Source organism: Grus americana, chromosome Z (genome assembly GCF_028858705.1).
Source record: "Grus americana isolate bGruAme1 chromosome Z, bGruAme1.mat, whole genome shotgun sequence".
Lineage (NCBI taxonomy): Eukaryota > Metazoa > Chordata > Aves > Gruiformes > Gruidae > Grus > Grus americana.
The window spans coordinates 31325433-31352971 of record NC_072891.1 but is presented as its reverse complement, the minus strand read 5'-3'; the positions used below and the strand labels follow the sequence as shown (position 1 = coordinate 31352971).

The 27539-nt window shown below is 38.1% G+C and overlaps 1 protein-coding gene across 2 annotated transcripts in view; it reads left to right on the top strand.

Annotated features, from left to right (window-relative positions):
- The window catches only part of GLIS3 (GLIS family zinc finger 3), a 189297-nt gene that overhangs the window by 35672 nt on the left and 126086 nt on the right, over positions 1 to 27539 (top strand). For both annotated transcript variants that reach the window (XM_054808787.1, XM_054808786.1), the window contains exons 2-3: positions 13264 to 13462; positions 19086 to 20196. In XM_054808787.1, the coding sequence (XP_054664762.1) occupies positions 13332 to 13462; positions 19086 to 20196 (1242 nt within the window). In that variant the 5' untranslated portion in view covers positions 13264 to 13331. The remainder of the gene's footprint in view (positions 1 to 13263; positions 13463 to 19085; positions 20197 to 27539) is intronic.

Sequence of the window (27539 nt, the reverse complement as noted above, 5' to 3'; positions counted from 1 at the left end):
CATCTTTAGCATGCAGTGCACATCAGAAGTACTTCAAAAGCAAACATGTTTTTTTAACAGAAAATTTTGCAAACAGTAGAATAGAGTGTGGATTTCAGTAATAGTGAAATACAACCACAGCTGACTGCAAGAGGTGCTTATTTATATCCTATTCACATTAACTTCAGGGAATTGCAATCCCTGAATTGCAGGGAATTGAATCCCTGCAATTTAACGAAAATCACACCAGAATACTAAAGAAACACACAATAAACTGTATTAAGAAGAAGATGTGAACACTTGCATATGACACAAATTTGAAAAATTACCTAAGCAGCTCATAAAACTGTGTTCTGTTTGCAAAAATGATTTATGTGCTTGGGAATTTAACTTCACAGAAAGTCAATAGGATGAAATCCTCAAAAATCGCATAATTGGTTTTGTACATTTTACTCTTACCTATATAGCACATTATCTGTATCAAAACTAATGTAAAGATGAGTATCACTTGATTTTTTTAGAGGTATGGAGGAGAGCTATACAATTGGGATGATCAGCTTCTTAAAAATATTTCAGTCTCCATCAGGATATTTGTGAGTATTTATACCACTTAACAAAGGTGCTCCTGCTCAGTAGAGCACACAGACATTTGCCTTTTTTATGCCTTTGTCCATGAACACTTCTTTCCGCCCTTCAGACGGCCCTTGCAGACACACACACACACACACCATTGCGTTGGTATGCCAGTGTGGTTTCCTGTGTCTTCGCATCAGACCTTACTCAGTAACCAACTTTGGATGCCAAACCCTGACAGCACAGCAGCCTCCTCTTCACGAAGTAATAGCTGTGGTTAAGATGTCATTCTCCATAAATCAATTTTGGCAAGGGTGACGGCTAAGGGCAGGAGCTGGACTTGTCTTTACGGGGCCTAAGCTATTCAAGTGACCTTAATCCTCCCTCTTATTACCCTGGCTTTGTGGAAGGTAGATGGACTCACTTCAACAAGACAGAATGAGCTTTTTTTTTTTTCTTTTCCTTTTGGTCACAACTACAAAAAGACCTGGGAAATTCCGATTAATTAACGTGCCTTGAGCTAATGAAAGAATAAAATTGAAAGAAAAATGTCTAAAGATTTGAGAGGAGTGGAGGCATGTAGTGACAATACAGATTTTGAATACTTGTGGCTGTTGGTATAATTTTCCCAGGGCTTGCCTCTCATTGACTTGAAGAGGTAAGAGTGAAAGACAAGCGGAAGGTTTTATTTGGACCGTGATGGAATAACATTTCAGCTTTTAGGAAATCTAAATAGGCTATAACATGAAGGATGCTGATAGTGGCCTCCTCTAAAAGTCAGTTTAAGTAATAAGAACCGCTGTCATTTTATTATTGCAATGCACTTTACTGACCATGTATTTCATAGAACAAGATTGCATACGAAGACAGTAGGAATTTCCAGAGAATTTGTGGCAATCATGCAGGTGGACTTCTAAGGTGTAATTTCTCAGTCTGGAAAATGTTCTTCTAAACTGCTCTGAGGTAATTTTGCATACTGAATTGAGAAAATGCATACTCCACATAAGTAAGTAAACCTTTATAGCAGAAAAAGTGTCCTCTTAACTACAGAAGTTTCTTTAATGAGTTGCACTTGGCTTTTGGCATCTCTATCTTTGCAACTATTAGTTGCATTGATCTTTATGCTTCCTTAAGGACGTGACTTTCTGACTTTCTGAACTTAAGGATTTTTGACAAAACAGTCACAACTACTGAGTCCAAGGTATGTTTGAGCTGATTGTTGTGAAGGTGGAACAACCAGAGATCAGTGCAGGAACTTTTTAAATGAGGAAAACAACATGTGTCAAAAACATTTTCTTTTTCCTGACCAAGTACTTTTGTTTCAGAGAAAAAAAAAATCTTTCTATTTTGTGTGGAATGAGATTTCTATAATGCTTTGAGATACTGCTACTGTAGCAATTTAGACTTTGATAGTGTCTGATAGACATGCTTGAAATGTATATATCAGTTAACAAGATTATCACTTGAAAAGACAATTGTATTTTTACTGAAAAGTTTTTTGAGGTGATAAAATATACTGATATTTAATGAAGCATGAAACTTTTAAATGAACCATGAAAGCAATAGTTAAACTAATTATCTGAATATAAAGCCTCTTAGAATACATACATTATGTGGGCTGTATGCTTGTTATTTCTGCTTGGTTAAACTGACAACTAGGATAACATTCTCATATGATCTTTTAGGAGAAACAACATTAAACAGTATCTTGTTTTTAATGCAAGGAAAAAGAGAAAAGTGTTTGTTTGTACTGCTCAGAAACTCAGGGACAATGCAGTTTTAAAAATTACCCTTTAGTATCCCTGAACAATGGACTTTATCTGGGAAACAAAAACGTACTGAATGTGATTGCAAGTTACATTCCTGCTTGTATACCGCAAGAGCCAGTTTCTGCAGTTCCTTCCATGCTAACATTTGCCACCTATTCTTAGTATAACTATTGAATAGGTTGGCATTTATTCTTCTTTTATCCTGCTTTTGCGTTTTGGTTTCTTAAAGGATGAAAGATGCTTTTCTGAGAAGCAGTGGTCAAATACCTTGGGTTATCTGTAAAGATTTAGAACGAGAGCCTCACAGGGGATTACAGTTTAACATTGAACAAAGCCTTTATTGCATGCTCTTTTGCTGAACAGATGTCTTCTGTTGGATCATGACATGCAATGCAGTCTGGCACTGATGTGTTACAGTGCAAAGACTGAGACCTGGCCCATGCTGGAGGTAGAAAGCAACCTCCTTGCTCCTGTCTCCTCTGCTCAGGAGTCCTGCACAGCTGGTGGTAGGTTCTACTAGGGCGGTGTTGTCATAGACCATTGGAGTTAAGGCAGCCTAAACCTGCTGAGAGTCTCTCCCCTTACTCTTGGTACTTTTCTGGATGGAGCTAGCATCCTTATGTCTAGGTGGGTAAAGGCAACACAAGATCTTCCCTTTGCCTGCGGCCTGGAGCAAGGAATCTGCTGCTTTCTTCTGGACATTACTGGCCATACAACCAGGCTGACAGGAGAAGTGAGTATGAAGTGTGCACAATGAAGACTGCGTCCATGTTAGATAATAGTCCAATGAACACAGCAAGAAATCAGAAATTACCACGTGAACAGGGGGTACATTGCTATGCTGCCTTGCTTCAGTACATGGAATGATGAAGTATTTTCAGTAACGGATCTGCACGTTCCCAATGTTTACAGATAGCAAAGCTCCTACATGGTATTTTCTAAAACACTAAGGATATTGAGATAACAGCAGTTATCTGATCTGAGCATCTTTTAATTAAAATTGACGGAAAAAAATTCAGGAATCACTGGGAAAAATGCTAAGTATGTGTTTCTAACGTGAAGAAAAGCACAAATGTTCAGTGAAGGTTGAATCGTGTGAAGTTGTTTTGGGAAATGCAGTGTTACAGATTCCAGAGAATTATTTTTATAAAGTGTTTTCTTATTGCCCTTCCATAGTTGGTTGTTCTGCATTGCAATCAGGTGGTATCAGCAAAGAAGTATTCCAACAACACTGCCGGAATCGATCCACTTATTTTGCAGTTGAGTGCAACATTGTTTAATGGGCAAAGTGTTTCCCTATAGATTTCATTTGAGTCCTACCATTCATAATGTATGAGGAAGTTTTAACAATATTATTTTTTTTGTTTGCCCCTCAAGTAATGCCACTTGCAAGTTAGTTGAAATAACAGTCTGTGCTCTCACACATACACAGATGTAAGCTCGGTGTTCATTTAGGTCAGATTCAAACAGTAATTTCCCAAGAGCACTGGAACTGGAAGGTATTATCTCTAATTCCAATACAGTTCTTTTTTGTTCTTTCAAATATCTCTATACTTCCATTTTTATTATAATAATAATTTTCTCTCTGTATTGTAATGGCATTTTAAAGAGCTGGCCAATACTGAAATTTAAAAAAAGACACTGGTTTTTCTTTCACTTTATATTATTCACTATTAGATTAATATACCAGTAAAGTAATATATTATATTATATTACTAGTGGAATTTCTCTCAATTCATACCAGTTATTTGAGAAGAATATGAGGCTTGCACAATGCATTAATTTTTCATAAATACGAACTAAATGGTCAGGCAAAGTTTTGTAGGTAGAAACGTACCAGAAGCTGGTATGAGAAACTATACTATAAAGAAGTAGTAACATAAACCAAAGATGTAAAGCGGTACGTTTTCTGCAATAGAAGAGCACATACTGTATATTATCCTAACAAGGGCAAAAGCAAAAGTCATGTAAAGTCACTGATAACAAATAAGGAGTTACCCATTGCAGCTAAAACATTTTTATTTTAGTTCAGTTAAACATTTACTGGTCTGTGCAGTAGTTAACTGATAACTTCTTACTTTTTATGCAAAATAAGAAAACAAAATAACTTTCAAAAGAGCTTTTTAATAAGTAGGAGGCCTTCCTGATATAAATAAAACTGATTCAGAATTAACATGAGATATTATAAATGTCTAATTGACATCTAACTGAAAATCTTTGGTTTACAGTGTGTGGTTTCTTCTGGCAGTTTCCTGAACCTGACTGTTTCTTAATATATTCTTAGTTTAGTCATTACAAGAGCACTGTTTTCATTTGTTTAAATTTAGTGGTTAAAGTGTTCCATAGAAGTAGGTGATCTCATTGCTGTCTGCTTTAAACCAGCTAAGTTAATCACCTGTGAGGTATTGTTTTCACTGGTCAGTTCTGGATAATTTTTTACCTTGGTTCCACTTGAAGGGAGACATTGTTTTTCATTGTGCTTTGTCAGTCTCTTTTGTCTCACAGTAGAGTTGCTGAAAGTACATGCTCGATTACTTCATACAATGAATGTCAAATAGCATTGGAAATTAGTGCAAGCTAATTTACCAAGCGCACTCTGATAGTGAAGAAACTGCCTTTCCAAGATTCAAAGCATGGAGAGCTTTTAAAGTGCATACATAATATTTTCTCATAATATAATGTGATCATATAGTTCTGTTCAATGTATTTCCTCCAGACTATTTTTCTTGATTGTGAAGATTAAGTCTCTGCAAACAGTTAACAACATGGGAATTGCCAATACTAGTCAGATTAATGGTCTAACTCGCTGTTCAGAGTGGACGCTGCCAGAGGCTTTGGAGGAAATTTCTTACTAACAAAGCATCACTAATTGTAAGTGTTAAGAAAATAATGAGATAAGATCATAACCATGAGGTTAAGACCAGAGAGGTTTTAGGATCTCAGTTTTAGAATTTTCTCTCTAACTACAAAGCCTTGACTTGTTTAAATCTTACTTTCTAAGAAAATAAAGGTCAAGAATCACTGGTTCACTTACATGTAGTGTCTGTGTAGTGTAGGGTAGTTGAGAAACTACTCTATTTCATAAGACTTGCAATAAAATCATAATTTGGCAAGTTTCTGAGCCATAGTTTAGTAATTTACTTGTACCCTGAAAAATTCCAGATTGCATGCCATACAAAATTGCTCATTACCTAATGTAATTTTGACTGAATTTTTGTGTAGTTCACCTATGAGCCTCAAGGTCTCCCAGAAGAGGCTTGGGCTCAGAGGATGATACCAGTGTGAAGAAGCCTAGATTCCCAAATAGACAAAGATTTTGGCTGATCCTATGCTAATAAAGGCAAGTGTCAGTCTCCCCCCTATTCTGCTCCCCCCCCCCTTGAAGCTCCAGTTGAGCACACTTAAAGAGGGTTTCAAGGGGTCTGGTATCCACTGCCCTGCAGCTGGTGCCTCTGTCAATGTAGTTGGCCTGCAGTAATGCCTCTTAGCTGGATGTAGTAACAATAGAAAAGCGGTCATTGTGTTTAAGGACAAAGGGACAAGTGCTATACTCTCTCATAGTCATTAATAATACGACTAAAATTGGTGGAGGGGAAGCCTGAAAGGTTTGGCAGCCCCGAGAGGATTTGGGAAGTTTCCCATCTGGAAACAAGTCTTCCAAGCAAACCTTTGAGGTTTGTTCAATCAGCGGCTGCTGTGGAGCCCCTCCAACCACGGTGCCAGCAGCCCTGCAGATATGGTGACACACGACAAAGATGTACATGGTAGCTGGGGACTGCAAGATCCAGAAGATTCACTGTGTTGTGGAAAAAGACCAACTGGTTTGAAAAGGCCTTGGTGACTTACGTCTAGTCTATGTGAAGTATACATTGACACAGTCTGTCTTACTGCTTCGGTCTCTGTCCTCTTTAGTATTTATTGTCTTACAATATGCTTTTTTGGGCATGCCCTTTTCTCCCCATTTTGGTGAATACAGAATCCACACAAATGAGACTGGAAACCAATTACAAGGGAAACATTAAAACCAACTGTTTCCAAAACTCTTAATTACTGTATGTCAAAAGACAGAAAACCCCCTAAGGAAATTACCTTTTGCTCCTTTGTTGCAATTCTTTTATTTCTAGCTCTTACTCTAACAGTATCAACAGGACAGATTTTCAGATAAAGTTAATAGCTTGCTTTCATACTGATTAATTCAGTTATTGCAGAATTTATTGATCTAAGAGATGAGGGAGTTTGATCTGGTGTTATGTATTTGGTATGTTATGCATTTCATAACACCAAACAATTAAAACTGGTTTTGCTGTTATGTTTTTGTTGTGTTATCATTTATACATGGGAAGCATAGTTTACAATTTCAAAGATATGGTGAAGCAGTTTCATTTTATAACCTGAGTTACTTGGCAGAATTAAGAAATTACTACTCTTGACTTGGAGAATTAGACAAAGTAATTGGTTGGGTTTCAGTCAATATCTGATAAAAGAAAATGTGTTTAAATAGAAATAATTTCATATTGGACTCTGCCTCCAAAAAGTAGGATAGTGATATAAATTAAGAGAATCTCATCTGAACTTCAGTGTACCTAAATTAGAGTAGTTGTACTGTTCTGTATTCTTTAGATGTTCTTCAGAAGATTGCAGTGAAATATTTTTCGCATGTCAAGGATGAGTGAAGCTTAACTATTAACCAACTATAGAGAATACACACGGAAAATAGGCAAGCTAATGAATGAGGAAGTGAATGGATTAAAATATTTCCATAAAATATTTTTACTGTTTATACTTGTTAACTATTCCTGTTAGTTATTGATAAAGAGCAGTTTTGATTTATGTGTAATATGTTTATTTGGAATAAATGACATGCTAATCAACCATAGCTCTTCCTGTGAGCCAGCTCAGGATTGATTCCACCTCCTCAACCATTGTTGCCTTTATTGGACTATCTCCTGATTTATATCTTAGTATATAAGAAAGGAAATTGCTTCTCTTGCTCATTGAAAATATTAGGTCTGTGTATTTTTCTTAGAATCTACAGCCTCATTCAAAACCCACTGATGTCCTCCAAAGAGGTACCCATTTATCTCAGCTGATGCAGATTCAAGACATTAAGGAATTCCTGGTTGTCCTTTCACTGTCCTGAAATTTTCAGGCTTTGAGTCAATGTTACAGCAAACTTGGACTGAGGGCTCCTATTGCAACTGTGGGTATATGATGCCAAGTGCTGATGTGGGACATAGTCATTCTGCCAGTTCACATTTATTCAGCGCTTTTGAACACATTTTCTGACAGCTTGCCTCTTAGCAGCAGGCTCATGGCAGGTCAGATGTCCATGTTGCACCTGTTAACTTTATGCTGGATCAGATGTGGTCTGTCCTCCTGCAGCTGGCTCAAAGTCAGCACAAGCTTCCTATCTTGTGCTCTGACTTAGCTCAACAGACTTGGGATTGTATGCTCATGCCTGATTCAAATCAAATTGTTACTGCTCAATGACCTGCAGGGCACAAATGAGGTATTAATGGTGGTCTTTGTGCACTTTTACACCTGTATGAAACGGTGGATAAAATGTTACGACTGCTTCTCATAGCAGTAGTCTTTTACTTTGCAGTCTCATTCAATGCTAGGAGCTGATGATAGATTCTTTCTTGATAATCTCTCTCCCCCCCACCCCTGGCCTTTTAAGTGAAACAATTGTCATTTTTCCCCATAACAGCAAATGTTTATCAATGATAAAAAGAACAGAATCTTTTACTTCCCTTCTGCATTAGAGAAATGCCCAGACAAATGTTTATCGTGACCACAGTCTCGCATTACTTTTGTCTGTCATCCCAGTAATACAATCTCTCCAAAGTACTCCTTTTCTCATTTTTTCCTTTCAGTGACCACACCATCTTTGGCCTTCATCATTATCCCTACACAACAAATGCTCTTAGCTGTTCTCGGCATCACTGAGGTGCTATTTATGCACAAATAATAAGAGCAGACCCTATAATTGAAAGGGAAACTGGGATGTACTGAGGATGCAACATTCTGTATTTAATAGTACCACTTTGACACTACTTCCTTTTCTGGTTTTACTTTTGGGTTTGGTTTTTGTTGTTGTTTTTTTGTTGGGTTTTTTCTTTTTTTTTTTTTTTTCCCTGACATGTAAGTTTCAAGCAGCTCTGCTTTAACAATGTAAAAATAGCAATGTCACTGTATGGTTGCAGATGACAACGTATGGCCTGTCTGTAATGAAAATCTTACAATTGCACGGCCCTTGATTTCCTGGATATGATAAAGTACATGTTAATGTTATTGGTACCATTTAAATTTGTTGCAGGTGGCTTATGAGTGAAGGACATTATGGTGTCTTCCAGGGAGGAATCAGCATATATGTGGTACATTTTTGTGGTAGAGCTGCTTTTCTCAATGCTAAATAATAGGTTTACATCTTACTAAGTAGTAAATATATATATGCTCTACAAGCATTACAGCTGTGTTTCAGTGTCAAACCCAGTTGGATTTCTTACATCGTTACAGCATGCTTCCCTGTCTTTTCTATCCTTTGGTACAGAAAGTCTTTGGTTCTACATACTAAAGGCACTTTTCTAAAAAATAGCTGACTGAATATATGTAATATACACAGACATACAGGCATATTATGTAGCATTATGTATTTTATATGATGTGAATGTGTCATGTAAATTTTTAACTTCTCCCTATCCAGCCTTTTGCTAAAAGGAGTGGCATTCATATTGTTACCAGGGGCAACTTACGCTTTTTGTCTATATTTTTCCTGGCTCGTTCCATTTTAGCACTCTGGAACATTCTAAAAGCAACTGCTGAGTAGCACACTGATTCAGCTTTAGTGAGTCCAAACTAACAACTGCTTCACAGGAAAGAAAATGAAATGCCTTCTCTTATTCTTTTTATTTAATTGGACATCTTTAGTGAGAGCAGATAATAATCCTACAAAGCTTAAAAGCTTTTTTTCTGGTACCCACAATAGAGTTGAGTGCGGTACAAGGAATTCTTACATGTTTGTCCTCGGAAATTTGCAGTTCTTCCAGCAAATTTCAGGATGGGTTATTTAATGTTTTTGTCTTTCCTTACCCTTGAGTTTTCAGCCAGATGCTATATTCTTCACTGATGTTTCGAAGTAGTAAAAATGAGTAAGTTATTTTTCTGAAAGGGCTGCCATATTTCATCCCAAGGAGTACATTTTGGTGGTGGATCAAACAATCAACTTGCAACATCTATACATGAATTTACAAAGTACTTAGGATCCCAGTGGACTGAGAATCATGTATGTGCTCCTCATATAGATGTGATATATTACTAATCAGTCAAAAAGAAGAATGTTAATTTGAAAAGAAGGCACAGACCTCTGAAAAAGGAATAAACATACAGAATCATAGAATCGTTTTGGTTGGAAATGACCTTTAAGATCATCAAGTCCAACCATTAACCTAGCACTGCCAAGTCCAACCACTAAACCATGTCCCTAAGCACCACATCTACACCTCTTTTAAATACCTCCAGGGATGGTGACTCAGCCACTTCCCTGGGCAGCCTGTTCCAATGCTTGACAACCCTTTTGGTGAAGAAAATTTTCCTAACATGCAATCTAAACCTCCCCTGGTACAACCTGAGGCCGTTTCCTCTTGTCCTATTGCTTGTCACTTGGGAGAAGAGACCAATACCCACCTGGCTACAACCTCCTGTCAGGTAGTTGTAGAGAGCAAGAAGGTCTCCCCTCAGCTTCCTTTTCTCCAGGCTAAAAAACCCCAGTTCCCTCAGCCGCTCCTCATAGGACTTGTGCTCTAGACCCTTCACCAGCTCCGTTGCCCTTCTCTGGACATGCTCCAGCACCTCAGTGTCCTTCTTGCAGTGAGGGGCCCAAAACTGAATACAGTCCTCAAGGTGTGGCCTCACCAGTGCCGAATGCAGGGGGACAATCACTTCCCTAGTCCTGCTGGCCGCACTATGTCTGATACAAGCCAGGATGCTGTTGGCCTTCTTGGCCACCTGGGCACACCGCTGGCTTATATTTAGCCAGCTGTCGACCAACAGCCCCAGGTCCTTTTCCACCAGGCAGCTTTCCAGCCACTCTTCCCCAAGCCTGTAGCGTTGCATGGGGTTGTTGTGACCCAAGTGCAGGACCTGGCACTGAACCTTGTTGAAACTCATACAGTTGGCCTTGGCCCATCGATTCAGCCTGTCCAGATCCCTCTGTAGGGCCTTCCTACCCTCCAGCTGATCAACACTCCTGCCCAACTTGGGGTCATTGCAAACTTACTGCGGGTTCACTCAATCCCCTTGTCCAGATCATTGATAAAGATATTAAAGAGAACTGACCCCAGTAGTGAGCCCTGAGGAGCACCACTTGTGACCGGCCGCCAACTGGATATTACTCTGTTCACCACAACTCTTTGGGCCCAGACATCCCGACAGTTTTTTACCAAGTAAAGCGTACACCCGTCCAAACCACAAGCAGCCAGTTTCTCCAGGAGAATGCTGTGGGAAACGGTGTCAAAGGCTTTACTAATGTCCAGGTGGACAGCATCCACAGCTTTTTCCTCATCCACTAGGTGGGTTATGTTGTTATAGAAGGAGTTCAGGTTAGTCAAGCAGGACTTGTGTTTCATAAACGCATGCTGACTGGGCATGATCACCTGGTTGTACCATACGTGTCGCGTGATGGCACTCAGGATGATCTGCTCCATAACCTTTCCTGGCACTGAGGTCAGACTGACAGGCCTGTAGTTGCCCGAATCCTCCTTCCAGCCCTTCTTGTAGATGGGTGTCACATTTGCTAACCTCCAGTCAACTGGGACCTCCCTGGTTAGCCAGGACTGCTGATAAATGATGGAAAGTCGCTTGGTGATCAGTTCTGCCAGCTCTCTCAGTACCCTTGGGTGGATCCCACCCAGCCCCATAGACCTGTGTGTGTCTAAGTGGTGTAGCAGGTCACTAACCATTTCCCCTTGGATTATGGGGGCTTCATCCCCCCATCCCTGTCTTCCAGCTCAGGGGGCTGGGTACCTGGAGAACAACTGGTCTTATGGTTAAAGACCGAGGCAAAGAAGACATTAAGTACCTCAGCCTTTTCCTCATCCTTTGTCACGATGTTTTCCCCCTCATCCAATAAAGGATGGAGATTCTCCTTAGTCCTCCCTTTGTTACTAAGGTATATATAGAAACATTTTTTATTGTCTTTAATGGCAGTAGCCAGATTAAGTTCTAGTTGGGCTTTGGCCCTTCTCATTTTCTCCCTGCATAGCCTCATAACAGCTTTGTAGTCCTCCTGAGTTGCCAGCCCTTTCTTCCAAAGGCCATAAACTCATTTTTTTTCCCGAGTTCCAGCCAAAGCTCTCTGTTCAGCCATGCTGGTTGTCTTCCCCGCTGGCTTGTCTTTTCAGCACATGGGGACAGCCTGCTCCTGCGCCTTTACAATTTCCTTCTGAAACAATATGTCCAGCCTTTCGGGGACTCCTTTGCCCCTCAGGACTGCCTCCCAAGGGACTCTGCCAACCAGGCTCCTAAACAGGCCAAAGTCTGCCCTCCAGGAGTCCAAGGTGGCAGTTCTGCTGACCCTCCTCCTTACTTCTCCAAGAATCAAAAACTCTATCATTTCATGATAGCTATGCCCAAGACAGCCTCCAGCCATCACATCACCCAGAAGTCCTTCTTTGTTCACAGAGATACCTATTTGTTCTCTTTTTTTTAAAAAAAAGCTATAATTTGCAGTTTTTTAGAGTGAATTGCAATTTTTAAAGATAATCATATTTGATCTGGAGGAGATTGAAGGACTTGGATTTTCTTCCTGTGACTGTGAGGCCCATAAATGCCTTAATGTACTTCTTTGTGAAGTTCACTACCCATTTGAACCTCCTTGAGAACAACTAGTATGTGAGTTGTAGAAGCAAGTCAAAAGTAGATTTAATTCAGAAAATAGTTTAAATTGAAGTACTTTTCACTATTTGTCCTGACGTTGCTATCCTGCTTGAGGGAGTGGTCTGAACATGGGGAAGCAGCTAGAAATGTGAATCACCTAATTATTAATTTCCAACTGTGATGAGAATTTGCTAGATATCCAACAACTTCCATATTACCACCTACATTTTAATCTTGATGTGTTTTAATGCAGGGGATCTTGTAAACCACCATCTGTGACCTAAATCAGAGCACAAAGTACACAGAGCATTTTGCAGGTTTGTCCCACTTCCCAGCTGCCTCTGTAATCATCTCATACTACTGTGCAATAGCCATTGGTTTGAGTCAAGGCAGCAGTGATTAAGAGCAGGTTGTGGCCTTTTAAAGAAAGTGCAGAATGCTTCTTTGCTTGATCCAGCTCAAATTCCTCTCCACAGACCTCTGAGGACTGCTGGGTTCCAGCTGTAACTCTCTCCTGCCAGAGGAAACATGCAGCCCATGTGATCCAGCACACCAGACCTATTGCAGGGGTTGCAATTTGCATGCATGCCTGCAGTCCCCTTGCTTTTTGGATGGCCAGCGGTAGGAATGTTGGAAGGGCTTGCAATGGCTTGGAGCTGTGGGGTTCGGTAGGATTCAATGCACAGCGGTGTTCCTGCAGCCTCCTCGTGTTCTCTCTTCCCTCCTCCTTCAGAGAAAGCTTATGGCTTGGCTGTCCCTCAGCTGAGGGCTGCTCTTTTACCAGGACTCTTCCAGTGGGTTTTTTCCCTGATGTTTATCCATGATGCCTGGTCTTTATGTACTTCAGCATACATTTTAAACATGCATAATTTATTACTTCTCCTTTAAAATATTGCTTTTTGTGTTCAGATAAGTTTGCAAAATCCTTGTATTGGTCCAATGTTTCATCCTTATCTGAAGATACTCAGTTCCAGTCACTTTTCCTACTTTACAAAGTGATGTGAGTTCTGTAGCCTCATTATGGGTTCATGGGAGATGAATACTAACCTGCCTTGTTTATTTTTAGGTCTTGGTTATGGACCCCGGTGCAAGTCCATTGGAAAAGGCATCTGCAACAAAATCACCAGCAGTCCCATGACAGTTCAGCAGCTGGGACCTGTTTCACCTCCTGCTAATCTGGTTTCAGCAGCATGCAACCAGATCAGCCCTAGCTTACAGGGGTTTATGGATGCTTCCAGCCTGAGTGCTTCTCCATCAGATACAAGGTCCTGAGTTACTTTTTTATATTATTTTAATTCCCCTGTAATTTAAACGCAACCTTTCTTTTGATTAAAATGGCCTAAATGATGCTCTGTTATGCCATGGGAAATTTAATTCAACACAATTGAATTCACATTAGCTATAATCATACTGTTTGGGTCATTCAAATCATGGGTGAAATTTGGCCACACATTTTCTATGTTCAGTAGGGCTTTTTTGTTAGATAAAGATTTTTATAGTCATTTAACTATGTCTTTGTACTAAAGACAGGAAATGTTATGGAGGGTGAAAGCAGAAATAGTCCACGTTACATCTTCAGGGGCAGTGACCTGTTTTAAGCTTACCATAGTGTTATGTTGGTGCCTGTCAGGTAACACTAATGTCAGACAAAATAAACTTAAATGTCTTCTAACGTTGCTCTCTCCTCATCGAATACCTTTGCTTTCAAATTAATTGTTTACATAATTAAGTTAATCAGATCAATTTTTCCCAGTCTGCACTGAGCCAGAAGTTAACTTTATCTGTGTTAGACTTGTGTCCCTGAAAACTTGTTCATTTTCCTACCTCTGGTGGGTAGTTTAATATAAACTATGGCCTCTCCCTGTAAATATTGCCTTTTTATATCACTAAAACAGAGATAAATATTTGTTAATTTAATTTTTAAATGCTTAAATCACTTTTGAGATTATGGCTATGAGTATTGTTGACAAACATGAATGAAGGGAAGACAGGCATTTCACAACCTTCGTACAAATACATTAAGCACATCCCTGGACATTAGTTAAACATACAGTGAGAAAACATTCTGGTGTGTTATTTCAGAAGCTACTTCCCACTTTTGTAGATGTGAGTCGTGCAACAGTTGCCCTCTGAGTTGAAATGTAACTGTTCTTATTTACAAAAGGCCACAAGAGTCTCTATTCTCCATAACAGTTTACATTTTACTATAGCACTTTATTACAAGCCAAGGAACATTCTTGAAATAATTAAAGTTGGTATTATGTAACTGTAAGAAAACCTTGCTTTACTATAAGATCGTTTGTGACATGTCTGTCACTTCAGTTGAGAAGACCAAGTCCCTTGGGACAATTTAAGAAAATAATTATGCTTCTTATGTAAACATATCAGGGTGAAACATTCAGTGCTAAGATGACGACAAATGACAAAACCAGGGACATGTCTTTGCAACAGAACAAACCTGGTGATATAAAAATATCATTAGGTAATTACTACTTACTTAATAAGTTTTAGGTGTGCCTGTGTGGTTCCAAACACTGTTATTTTTATCTGAATGTGTGGTGGGGTGTACTATGACAGTACTGAGTTATACATTTTTGGTTTTATTTTAAAGAAACATTTACTAAGGGCGAACTGAAGTTGAAACTCTGGCAGAATTGAGGCTCTAGTGTCCCTAGAGTCTCTTTTAATGATTTATCAATGAAGTTGTTATAAAATCAGTTTGTCACACAAAGAATGTCCATTTCAGCAATTTTGCCCTCAAATTGACTATTTTATAGGGCAAAACAGGTTTAAAGTCAGATTTTAATTCACAGATTGTGGAAACACTTTTTTCTTTTTTTTTTTTTCCAAATTGCTTCAGCAATAAACTGTATTTGCCTAAACTGATTGCCTAAGAAGACTCCATAATCCTTCATGGGCTGAGTGCCTTCTCTGGATTGTATCTCTTGGGCGTCATGAACTGTGCTCTGGCAGCTCAATCCAAACCAGATTATTTGCTGAATTGACCCAAATCAAAACAACTTGGTTTTATTTTACTGTTGGAAGAAAGAAAAAGGTTGGCAAAATTGGAGTTTTGCTACAGATAGCATCAGATTTTGGTATATAGACCATGGGGGATAAAACCTTCCCCATTTTTTTTTTTTTTTGAGAGTTTCCCAAAACCTTTTCCAGATTATTCGGTTGTGCTGCTTGAAACTAGATGTAATACTGCTGTTTGCTTTGATGCAAGTCAGAAAATGACCTAGGAAAAAGCAAAGGGTTCTTGACTAGTAAAACAGAAGACCATGTAAAAAGATAAGAAAACATAGTTTTCACTCTTCCATGTTATGTTTAAGATTCTGGGTTATACTGGACACTGTGGCCTCTGTACGCAGAGGGAGAATAGAAAGTAATTGCAGAAATCTCTTGTAAATGTTCATAAAAGATCTAGTCGAACTCAAGGTGGTTTAGGTTACAATAAGCAGACGTCCCAATTAATACCATCTCAGAGGTATTCCTAGCCTTTCATTTTCATTTTAGGTATATTTATTTTCCCCCAGAAAACTAGTCACAGCATAGGCTGGGTTTTAAAGAAATTGTTTTGGGAGCTGGAATCTTTGTTACTTTTGAATTTAGAGGCTTAAGTGAGAACCAAACTTCTTCAGATTATCTGGCTCTTACTTATTGTATACTTGACATTCTGGGCCAACTTTTTGTCTTATTATGAGACTCTGAAAATGCAGTTTTTCTTCAGCTTCACTGATGGGAATGTCCCTTTGTGTTAGGCATTAGTAGCTTTTTGAATGACACGGTCCTACTATGCATCTGATTAAAATTCTTGATGTTACGAAAATAGACTTGTTATATTGATGCATGATTTTTTTTCCCTACTTATAAAGCAGAAAATATAAATTTAATCAAACTGGCATAAACTCCCCTATTTATATTTTCCAGATATAAATATATATGTAGCCTAGCCTGGAAAAATCAAACCTTACTTACTTTCCTTGCTCTGACGAAGACTGTGGATCTGTATTTGGGGTCACAACATGCTAACATGATTTAACTGGCCTGTAATGAACTGTGCTGTAACAAAGCCTGTTGATAACAGACCCAACAGCCTGAATCTTTTTTTTTTTTTCCCACAAATAATTATTCCTTCAGATCTAAATCTTACACAAGATTGACCTGATATAGGCATCTCATTTTTCTTATTTCTCTCAATGCAAATTGTAGTCAGCATGTTAATTGTGCTTTTCATCAGTGCTCTGTTTTGAAAGTGCCATTTAAACCCTGATGGAATAACATAACCTTCATAACAGTACCCTGTACTGACATTCAGCCTGGACAGGATGTTTCTTATTCTGATACAGCAAATCAACCATCCGTTAAAAAGCAAGTATCTTGAGTAAAGGGGTGTTTACCTATCTATCCCATAGGTCACCACAGCAAGGCTGGGTGATATTTAAAGCTACATTTTTGCTGTTTGTGAGCTATCTCAGTGTACAGACATGGCACCTGCAAACTACCTCTTCTCTCCCTTAGCCTATGCCAACCTTCCCCACTAGACAAAAAGGGGCTGAAGGGGCAGCCATGATGCCCTGAGCACCAATTCTCCTCCTCCAGCTCTTCGGCAATGACTGGGCTGTGTTCTTGCAGCATGATGCAGTCCTTAAACCAAAGTCACTGCAAACTGACTTCTCTTTCTTCATGTTGGTTGACTTTCCAGTGCTGGAAAATGCTGTAATACCAAGTAGTTGGAAAAAAACGATCACTCAGGGAGTGCGGTGGTCATGTGGTGGGCAGATTAAGGTAATACAGACACTGTGATTTTTCAGGTTTAGCCTCTGTGGCTAGAACTGAACATGGAAAGCTGTATTCGTTTCTCTTGCCTGAATGACTTTACCTAGCATTTCGATATATTCTTTTAACCTTGCTGATCTAACTGAAAGATAATCCATAGATCTCAGAGGTGAAAAGTTGATTTACCAAGCAAAATCATGGAAATTTGGTAAATATTGCCATATTCACTGGGAATATCTCCAGAGCCTTTGTTTAGGGTCTGTTCCTCTTGGGTTGACTGATGTAATTTTAAATGGGATTCAGATCCCCAGTTTTAGCCTACCACTAATTCTTAAATTAAGTAGTTTCATGTATCTCCACTGAAGCTGCAGTCACTGCAGTAGGACTGTGGGGCAGACATACAATGCAATTATGAGCCTTAACAGATCTGTCCCGTGGATCCTCATTTCCTGAAGCAGTGTCTATGAGAAAATCTTGCACAACTCAGAAGCAACTGCAATATTGCTTACATTGAGTAGGCATCAAAACTTGCTCCCCTATTAAAAAAAAAAGAAGCAAGTAAAATACGTAGAAATGCCTCCTCAAAGGTGTTTGCTGTAACTGTCTGTATCAAAAAAGAGATGAGATTTGTTTTTAGAATTTTCTTTATGATGCATACTTCCTCTTTTAGAAATTTGAAGTTTGTAGTACTATAAAACCATGCAGTAAAATAAACATAAATAACTGACTATAGGAACTTACCTTTGTAAATAAGAATACATTATTCCTTGCATACATGACAGTTCCTTTGGATTACTGCATGTAAATATTTCATATACTGTTTACTTAGCTTTAAGAAATATTTTTCAACACCTGGTATTTAAAGTACCTGTTAACACTTATTAGCTGTCTTTTTTTAAGTTAATTTGACCACCTAGGAGGCACTATTGTGTATCTTGGTTTTTTATGTGAGAAGCTGAGAAGCAGTGATTGAATTGTCCATCTTAAAAAATGTATTTTAGATTTAGAAGAGAGACTAAATTTCCTATGTACTTGATCCACCATTTAAATTCTATGCTTCTTCAGAAGTGTATTGTGAAAATAATAAACCCAAAAATTAATCCCCAAAACATAAGATGCAGAGACTGTGAGATTTCCAGGTTTATCTAGATCCATACCTGCTTCTTCCTGCTGTTAGACCCCTTAGAAGTAGAAATGAATACACTGATAGCACCACTGGCTGGCAGCAAATGCAGCTCTGCCAAGGTGTGAACTGGAAACATAAAGACATAAATCCACTTGGCCTCTACCCAGGATTTGCACCCATGAATCAGAGACCCTGATGTCCTTGTATTTCCTTTTTAAACCTTTCTGTAGAAAACAATATTGTTAAGAGCTTATGAATTCTTTTTTTAAGCTACCTGTAGGATATTTGCAGCATAAACAAGTTTCATAATATTTCTGTGAAAAACCAATGATAACAGAAAGATTACACTTTCATGAAAAATTTTGATTGCTGACTTGGAGGCAGATACATCACCAAATCACAACTAAGTAAACCCCTTCAACCAGTTCTTCTACATTATTCATTTATTTTGTTTGTTTTGTAAAGTTAGATATTATCTGTATTTATAAACTTGAGCTATTTCTGTAGAGAATACTATTTGTATGCATTACAATTGGCAAAGTCATTCAGGTTAAATATTTATTCTTTATTAATCAGTTTTCTTCCCGTTCTTTGCCAACGAAAAGAATAGTTAACTCAAATCAATAGGAGTTTCATACAAAGCAGGAGCATAATGCTTTGGCTTCAGAAGCCCAAACCTATTTGCACCAGAGCTGATGAAAAAAATTGCATTGATTTCTGCAGTGACGTATCAAGAACCTTTACAGCAAATTTTCTTCAAAATCTTGACATTTTAAAGTTGGTTTCCTAAATGACCTTGTTACATATGTATTGCCTGTGTATGTCTGCTGGTACATTGAGAGTGCTAAGGTTGAATACCTAGAATTAGGGAGAACTTTTCTCACGTGTAGCCTTTCTTTAATTTTATTCGTGTGTGAAGACAGAAGAACCACTGTTGAATTGTCTAACTGCTTACTTACTTTATTGTGCCTTTATTCTAGGTCACTCTTGTCAGCCGAGTCTCTGGCCTCTACAACGTTAAGTTTGCCAGAAAGTCAGTCCACTTTGAGTGTTAAGCAAGAGTGGTCGCATGGGTGCAAGACGCTTCCTTTTGTTCCTCCTGACCAAGGTTTACAAAATGTCAGTGAGCTGGGTGACTTACTAAATTTTTCACCTGGAACATCTGTGTCCGGTAACTGCGTCTGTAATTCATTACCGTCCTACTTATATGGCATGGAAAATAAGCATTCCCCTTACTCTAGTCCTTGCCATTCCTCAACCCAGTCTCAGTCAGTCCGCTCCAAAAAGAGAACACTGTCTCTATCTCCTCTGTCTGACGGCATTGGTATTGACTTCAATACAATCATCCGTACATCCCCAACCTCTCTGGTGGCCTACATCAACAGCTCCAGGACATCACCAGCAAACGTCTCCCCACAGCCTGAGGTCTACGGACATTTTTTGGGAGTGAGAGGAAGCTGCATACCCCAAACTGCCCAGAAAGGCCTACTCATGGCTAATGGTAACGCCACCTTCCCAGGGTACGTTGAGAATGGGGCTGGTGAGTACCAGCGGATGCAGCAGCTGGAGCAAGCTAGCTTGCAGATGGCCGCCACAAGTAACATGGTGATCCAGCAGAGCGTGCCGCCCATGGACAATCAGACGGTGGGTGTCCTGAAAAATGAGCGGCTGGGTGATTTCTCAGGCCGTACAGTCGATATGCCCCCTCCACCCCTGCTGCCACCGCCTCCTCCACAAGGGCCACCCCCACCATACCATGCTCACCAGCACCGGCATCCGCACAGCCTCCCCGGTCGCATTCACCCGCTGCCTGTGCCGCCTCCTGCCCCAGACTCCCTGCTTGACGAAGATGGTGAGCTAGATGATTACAATGACAAGCATGGCTGTCGCTGGCTTGACTGCGGTGCTCTGTATGACCAGCAAGAGGAACTTGTGCGGCACATAGAGAAGATACATATAGACCAGAGGAAGGGAGAAGACTTCACTTGCTTCTGGGCAGGGTGCCCACGAAGGTACAAGCCATTTAATGCCCGTTATAAACTGCTGATTCACATGAGAGTCCACTCAGGAGAGAAGCCGAACAAATGCACAGTAAGTCTGAATTCTGTCTCACCAATAAAATGCTCTCTATGACTTATGAAAATATAGAGAAAATGTAATTTTGCCTTTGTTTTTCCTAGTTAATGGTGTGCTTTTTTAACTGGTCTGTGTGAATGAATGTCTGCTCCATCTTTCTACCTCGATAGAAGGGAAAGGTATTCTTTAATTTGATATGTACTGACAAATAGGATTAGACAAAATTTTGTTTTCTAAATTTACAAACTTACTGTAGACTGCAAAAGTGACATGGTAGATCTTCATAAAGCAAAACTTCAGTACTATGAGCACTTAAGTATCTGCATGAAGGATACAAGCAGGGAAAGTGTTGCAGAATAAATGACACGATTGTCCTGAAATATTCTTGCATCGTGTTACTCCTTTTCAACTTGAGGAATTTTCAGGATCTTGCATAATGTTACTATGAGAAACTGAGAAGACTTGGGTATTTTTTTAAGGCAGTTGTTCGTTTCATTACTAAAAAAAAACCCAGACCCACAGCCCTGTTTCCATGAATACAGTAGGAATGAAACACATAACAACTTCTGTTCACAGATTGTAGCAGTGAGCATTCAACCCCCAAAGTCATGTTTTTCTTGCTGTTTTTCTTAGGGTCACCACGAGTCACTCTCACACATATGTAATCACATGGGGTAGCAATCTAGCCAGTAAACCCAGTTTATGTTTAGACTCCAGTGAACCATCTATAATCTCTGTAATTCAGATTCTTGATTGGCCTTACATATAGTCTGTATTTTGATGACGATTCGCTTACCCGTACTATGTGCTTATTTAAGTGACAGCAGAAAGTGGCCTCACCAGATCCATTTCCAGTCCTCAGCATAACATAACAAAACAATGAATATATAATTTCTAGGAATATCTGCTGATTATTACTCACTCGAAAAAAGCATATTTGTTTATATGCTGTGAAATATAAATTGGTGCTAGAAGTCTACTTCAGTGTGTGCCTAGTTAAATAATTTTCTTACCATGATGTAGATGTTTGTTTGTACAGTAGATAGTAGAAAGTTTTTTCTTTCACTTTTGTTACTTCAAAGGGCCAATCTCCTTCAGGGACCGCAGATATCTTCCCAGGTTTCTCTCTTGAATTTAAAGGACCTGGTAGAGATTGTGTCACAACACTAGAAAGACTCTTTACCCTTCTGTTTTGTCACACCAGAGCCTGAACTCAGGCTGTCTGCTCTCTGAATATTGTTTTCAATAGTCTCTTTTCTGCTCTCCATATATATTGGATCAGAGTTTACCATTAATTTCAGTTCCTCCTCTGGGATTCCTTATCAGCTTTGCGGGGAGAGAGAGAGAAGGAGCAAAAAGAATTATTAGGAATCAGGGAAGTAACTTTTCAAGGCAATAGCACATGGGAAAAAAGAGACGGAGACAGACATCAGCAGATGAGTGAGGACAGACAACAGTATGAAGAAAGAGGGCAGGAGTGAGGAAAGAGCACTGTAAAAAGAGTAATGCAAGTACCCAGGGTCTTTTTAGTAGGAGAATTATGATGAGGGATCCAGTAAGACTTGGGAAAACATTATGTTAGTAGCAGTCTATACTCCCTGCCCTGCCTGCACAGAAAGGATGCTCACAGTGACCTTCTCATGATTATGAGGCCTCTTTGAGGATTCCTTAGCTTTGAAGGAATCATCATTCATTGATGATAAATATGTTAATGTGTAAGTGGATAAGGTACTTCATATGATAATGTTTTTGAGATTATTAAACTAAAGTGTGTGCCAAGTCATGCTGTGTCACAAAAAAAAATGAGAGGTGTCTATATTAGCTTCTCAAAGAGTGATTGCTTTCATAAACACGTGTGATGTTTAAGTGTGATTAATTTTACTGAATTTCAGCAAGTATTGCTGGATAGTGCCAAGAAGTTTGCATATCAGAAGCAGCAGCCGCATGCTTATCTTGCTTTCATGTTTACAAGTGTAATGAAATGTAGAAATATTCAGGGTGACATGATAACCCTCATAATGTACATGTAAATCTGGAACATAGGCCCCCTTTCTTGGGACAAGGATGCAGAAATGGCATTCTATAGCAGGGTTTGAGTGAAACAGCTTGCTGCTTTCTTCCCTTACCATTTTACAAATGGTGTGAATTTCGAAAAAATGTATTTGGTTTTCTAATACCAAGGGACCATGGTCTGGAAGTCTTTCAGTGTATTTAGGAAACTGTACTTCAGCCGGACTTCTTACCTTTCTCACCAAGCAGTGAAATTTACAATCATATCAATATAATTTAAGATTTTAAACTGAAATTTTCAGTGAGGTATTAGGGAGATCAATTTGGCCAAGATGATCATGAAGTATGATTTCTGTAAATAACAAAAAATTGTGCCAGACAAATCCGAAACTTTTCACCAAACCTTTATTAATTTATGCATTTAAGTGATAAATCAAAACAATCTATTCATAATCTTTATTTGTCCACCTAGGATCTTTCTAGAATTTTTTTTCTGGTTCTATATGTAGGATACCTCTTTCTCTAAAATAATTATGAAGTAAAATTCTACATCCACTGCAGTTTGCAGACTAATAAGAGGCAGTCTGGTAGACCAAGCAGGGAAGGGAAAATCCCAAATACACATTTATTATGTGAACCAACGAGATTTACTACAGACAATATAGCAGAAGTAATAGGTCTTTGGGAGGAACTAAATGTAATGTATCAAGACATCCTATAATCAAAGGCAGCCAGTTACACTAGTCACCTTAGTGACATCACGCACTAGTCATTGTGTGAGCATTGTATGTGTTGACGGTTCCTAACATTTTGCAAGAGACAATCTTCTCATCAAGCATATATTGCAATGGGTCCTAGTCAGTATGTTTATCATGCAGTACTTGTTTCTATGCAGCTGAGCATTGAAAATGTATTATTATATACCATGTTGTATATCCCTATGGATTACTGTGATAGTTCAGCAAGCTTTGTGAGGTTTTATTAATACAAGGCCAGGGCTACTTCTAAGTTATATTACTGTAACACTAATAGAGATAATGCATAATCAGATGCACAACTAATTATAAGCTGAACTTCATAAAGTCATTTTATTCTTCTCTGCTATCGCTCTGTGGTGATGAAATAATATATTTGAAAAGAGACTTGAAGAACAGCTAGGACTGCAGTACTTGATGTGCTTATAGTTAAAATCAGAGCCAAGCAGAATATTCCTTTGACCTCAGCATTTGTTTTGGCACATCTCAACTGGTTTCTATTTATCTATGTAACAAAAATTTGAAGTGATGAACTATAGCTACAAGTGACACTCTAGTCATTAGTTCCTTCTTGTTCTGGATGAGCAGTCTTTGATTCTGGAAGATAAAAGTGGTGTAGGGTGAGTATTAATCAGATAGCAGCACATAAAAACATGTGACGATCATGACAATCAGATCCCAACTTAAAAGTCAAGCATTCTTAAGGTCAAAAACTCAGAACATGTCCTTCTGTTTGAAGGTAGCTAGGGTGGAGTGGAAAACAATTGCATACTGGTCCTGATAGATTTATTTCATATTATTTTTTTCTGTGTATCAGGCTCTTTTTTTTCAGCTTTAACTGAATTCACTGCCAAAGCTGCATGTTCAGATTAGGTCTTCAGAATTTGATCCAATATACTTTCTCTGTGTACTGAAAAATCATGGTGTATTTTTCGTTCCTGCCCACTTTTAGTAAATTGGTGCTAAAAAACGCACTTTGATTTTAAAAAGTGTGAATTTCACAGAATCCTGCATTTTATTTTATATGGAAGCCAAAGTAGATGACTATGCTTGGATTTCCTTTAATACATGGAAATTTGTGAAGTTGAAGAGTACCTGCATACAAGAGACCTCAGCTGAAGTTGACTTGTTTGGAATAGGAATTCATTAAATAGCTATTAAAATGTATTGGGCTTTCTTACTGTTCATTAAAACATCCAACTTACTGCATCAGGAATGGTTCTTTTCAGTGACCTGGTGTAAAGACTAAAAAAAATTATTCATGATCTGGTAATTTGTAGTTAGTGTCTATTCCTAAGCTTCTTTATATAAAGTTAAAGAAGAAGAAGTTGAATGAAAAATTGATGTTGAAGTACAAGCAGTTAGTACGCCAGTGGTTGAGATAAAATCTGTAACATTTGCCAGCAGTTACCACACAATGGTATCTGAGTTTCCCTCAGATTTCCTCTGGATTGGAAAAAAAGAATTCTTGGTAGCTGTGGAGACTCCACAGTAGCAATTGGCAAATGCTGATTGTTTTGCTCTCTTTGGCTGTACCTTATTTTCTAATCAGTGTTCCTTCTTTTATAGTGAGTATTTCTGTACTTTTTCAAGTTCAGCTGCAATAAGAGGTACTTAATTAGCCTTATTATCATGCTATGCAAACAATAAGCTTAATATATTTATCCTGGTGTAAATAGCAACAGCATGTTGCTAGAGATAAATTGCAGGCTCTCTCTTTGCAGCTTCATTCAGGTACACTGGCAATGCTTCCCCTTTTGAAACTGCAATCTTTTTGCTTTCTGTAAATTCTGAGCTATGCCTCAGCACAATGCCATTAGTATTTTAAAGTACGGGATAGTAATACATTTATGGCACTTTTTATCACAGCTGCTTGATGTGATTTAAACCAATGAAATTGCTACTGTTCCTGTCAGATTTGAAGCCACATCCATTTAACATCTGCTAAATATCTGAAATTATCCCACAACACATCAGTCTACTAAGCACGTGAAATAGAAGGTATGGTTAAAAAGAAAGAACATAAAACACTTGTATAATACTTTTTTGAAACACAAGTAAACATCTTTGGGTGAGCATGAGTATTTAGATAGATGTGTGTGTGCTGTTTGAGGAACATGTACTTGGAAGGTGGTGTTTAAGATGAAATTTGGATTTAAACCAAGAAATGCATTCTGCAAAAATGATTGGAAATTTTTTTCCATCTTCAGGCTTTAGCAGTGTGCTTTCATATAGTATGTTATATGTGGCATGTACTATGTATTTTATGTACAGCATATGCCACTATTTCTTAATGGTAAGGAGAGACCATATCAGAGCCTATGTTGCACTGAAGTCTTGACAAAATAGAAACTATAAAAAATTTTAATTTGTTTTTGCTTACATACTTGCAGAAGAATTTTTCACTATGCTAAACTAGCAATTGAGCATCTAGTCTTAAACAGTGTTAAAAAAATCAGTAATCTAATTGTAGAGTCAGGTTGCTGGGAGTTAGAAAACACCAAGTTTATAGTGGCTATTTTTTCACTAATTCACTAAACTAATTGAAACAAATACCATGGAAAAGGCAGAGGTGTATGAGTAATTAGACTATATCATGGTATATAGACACAGAAAAGCTGAGTTTTAATTTGCAACTATAAAGGTAAGACTTCCTAACTCTCACAAGTTGGTGCAATCTTAGTAACATACTGTTTTTGATGGGGATGTTTTAGCTGTTTAAAGGAAAAACAAATTATGAATTGTGGGTGTGCCTCCACAAACAGCTCAAACTCATGTGATCACATCAGATGGCATCTAGCCCAAGCTAATAAATCTTACCTCTCAGCAATGGTACTAATGCTCTTTTAATGTTATTCTTTCAGTATGAAATATATAATATGTCCATAGTTCAAAATGTAATATGCATTTTTCCTGTGGCTGCTTAAGAAGCACAACTTCCACTTGAATGCATTGAGCACCTGAAGGCTTATGGTATCCAAAGTACTGACCTTTAATATCAAAGCATCTCTTTTGGCATTAAAAAATGCAAAGCAAACTCCCTTCTACATGCAGATGTAAAACTGATGACAGTGAAAAATGATAACCAGAGAACCGTATTTTATGTTACAGAATAAAATTTATGAAACTTCTAATTTTATTCTTGTTCTTCTAATGAATAATTTTATTTTCCTGTTAAGTATTTGAAGTAGCTTTTATTGCATTTTGACTTAGATATTTGGAAAATTTAAGACAGATTTTTAATGAAATTTTTCAAACAGGCTTTATTTTAGTTTCACTGTGATCCATAACATCACTGTGAAGTACCAAAAAATAACAGTGACTTTCCTGATTGCACAGAAACTTGTGTTTGTGTGGAAAGGTTTGGAATTTATTACCTCTTTGTGCCTGTCGATAGGCACAAAGATTATATTTTATTTATTTTCGTTTCCCTGTAGCGTGATTGTAATGGAGCATTTTGGAGATTTTTTTCATTGCTGTACCAAACTATAAATAAATGGTAAACTAAAAAAAGAAGCACGCTTAAAAAATTCTTCTATTTGAAATGTAAAATCCCAAATCAAACTTTGTATCTGCCAAAATTTCAATTGCAGAAAATTTAGAGGTTAGATTTTTTTGGTGGCTTGATTTGTATTGGTTTGGGTTTTGGTTGGTTGGTTTGGTTTGGTTTTTCATACTAGGGTTTTAAACTAGAAAAATATTTTAATTGAAAAAAACTAGAAAATTATTTTAATTCAAAACTGGGGCGCTGATGCTAAGGTTGTGGTTTTGGAGCACATTAATGCGAAGTATTTGGAAACTAGATTATTCTCCAAGCCATAAAATATTTTTAGATAAATTCTGCTCTTTTCTGCCAATTTTACCTTGCTTTTTCATCATCCCTGTTTGGTTGATGGCTGGACCTGTATCAGGAACAGAGTGAGTAAATGATGAAGCTTTCCATTTACTGATAGAAAAGCCTAACAATATCTGATGGGAAAACACAAAATGCAAGTTAAGATACAGTCACAACAGAAACCATTCCTAGAAAACATGAATCTGTTTTAAAGAAAGGATGAGAGAAGCAGAGGGAACTAGTTAATAGATTATAGTGTGCATTGCAATGTGACTTCTTCAGAAAGGAAATACAGTTTTAAGCAAAGGTAAACACACTGTCGGCTTTTATTCAGGTGATTGACACTGATTTCCTAAGGATTAGAGGTTTAATTAATGCTTCTGGTGTTCTGTGGAAAACTTCCCAGACATGTAAGTCTGACGGTTTATCTGTGAACATAGGCTTTAAAAACTAATGTTGAGAATTAAGCATCATAGAACAGTCATTGGATTATTTGTACAGAGCAATTAAGAAATGGAAAAATGCCACATTCCTTTTTGTGCGCATATGAATGTATGAGTTAAATATATTGCAAACCAAATGCAAATAAATATATTCTGAAGCATTTGGACATGCTAAGGTATTCTTTGATGTTTTTTTCAGCATTCCAATTTAGTTTAAGATATTTTTACTGACTTAATGTTTAATCGAATCAAGAGAAGGGACTGGTCCTGTGAATTTTTAAAGAGCAAGTTGCATAGCAATATTCTCATAGACTT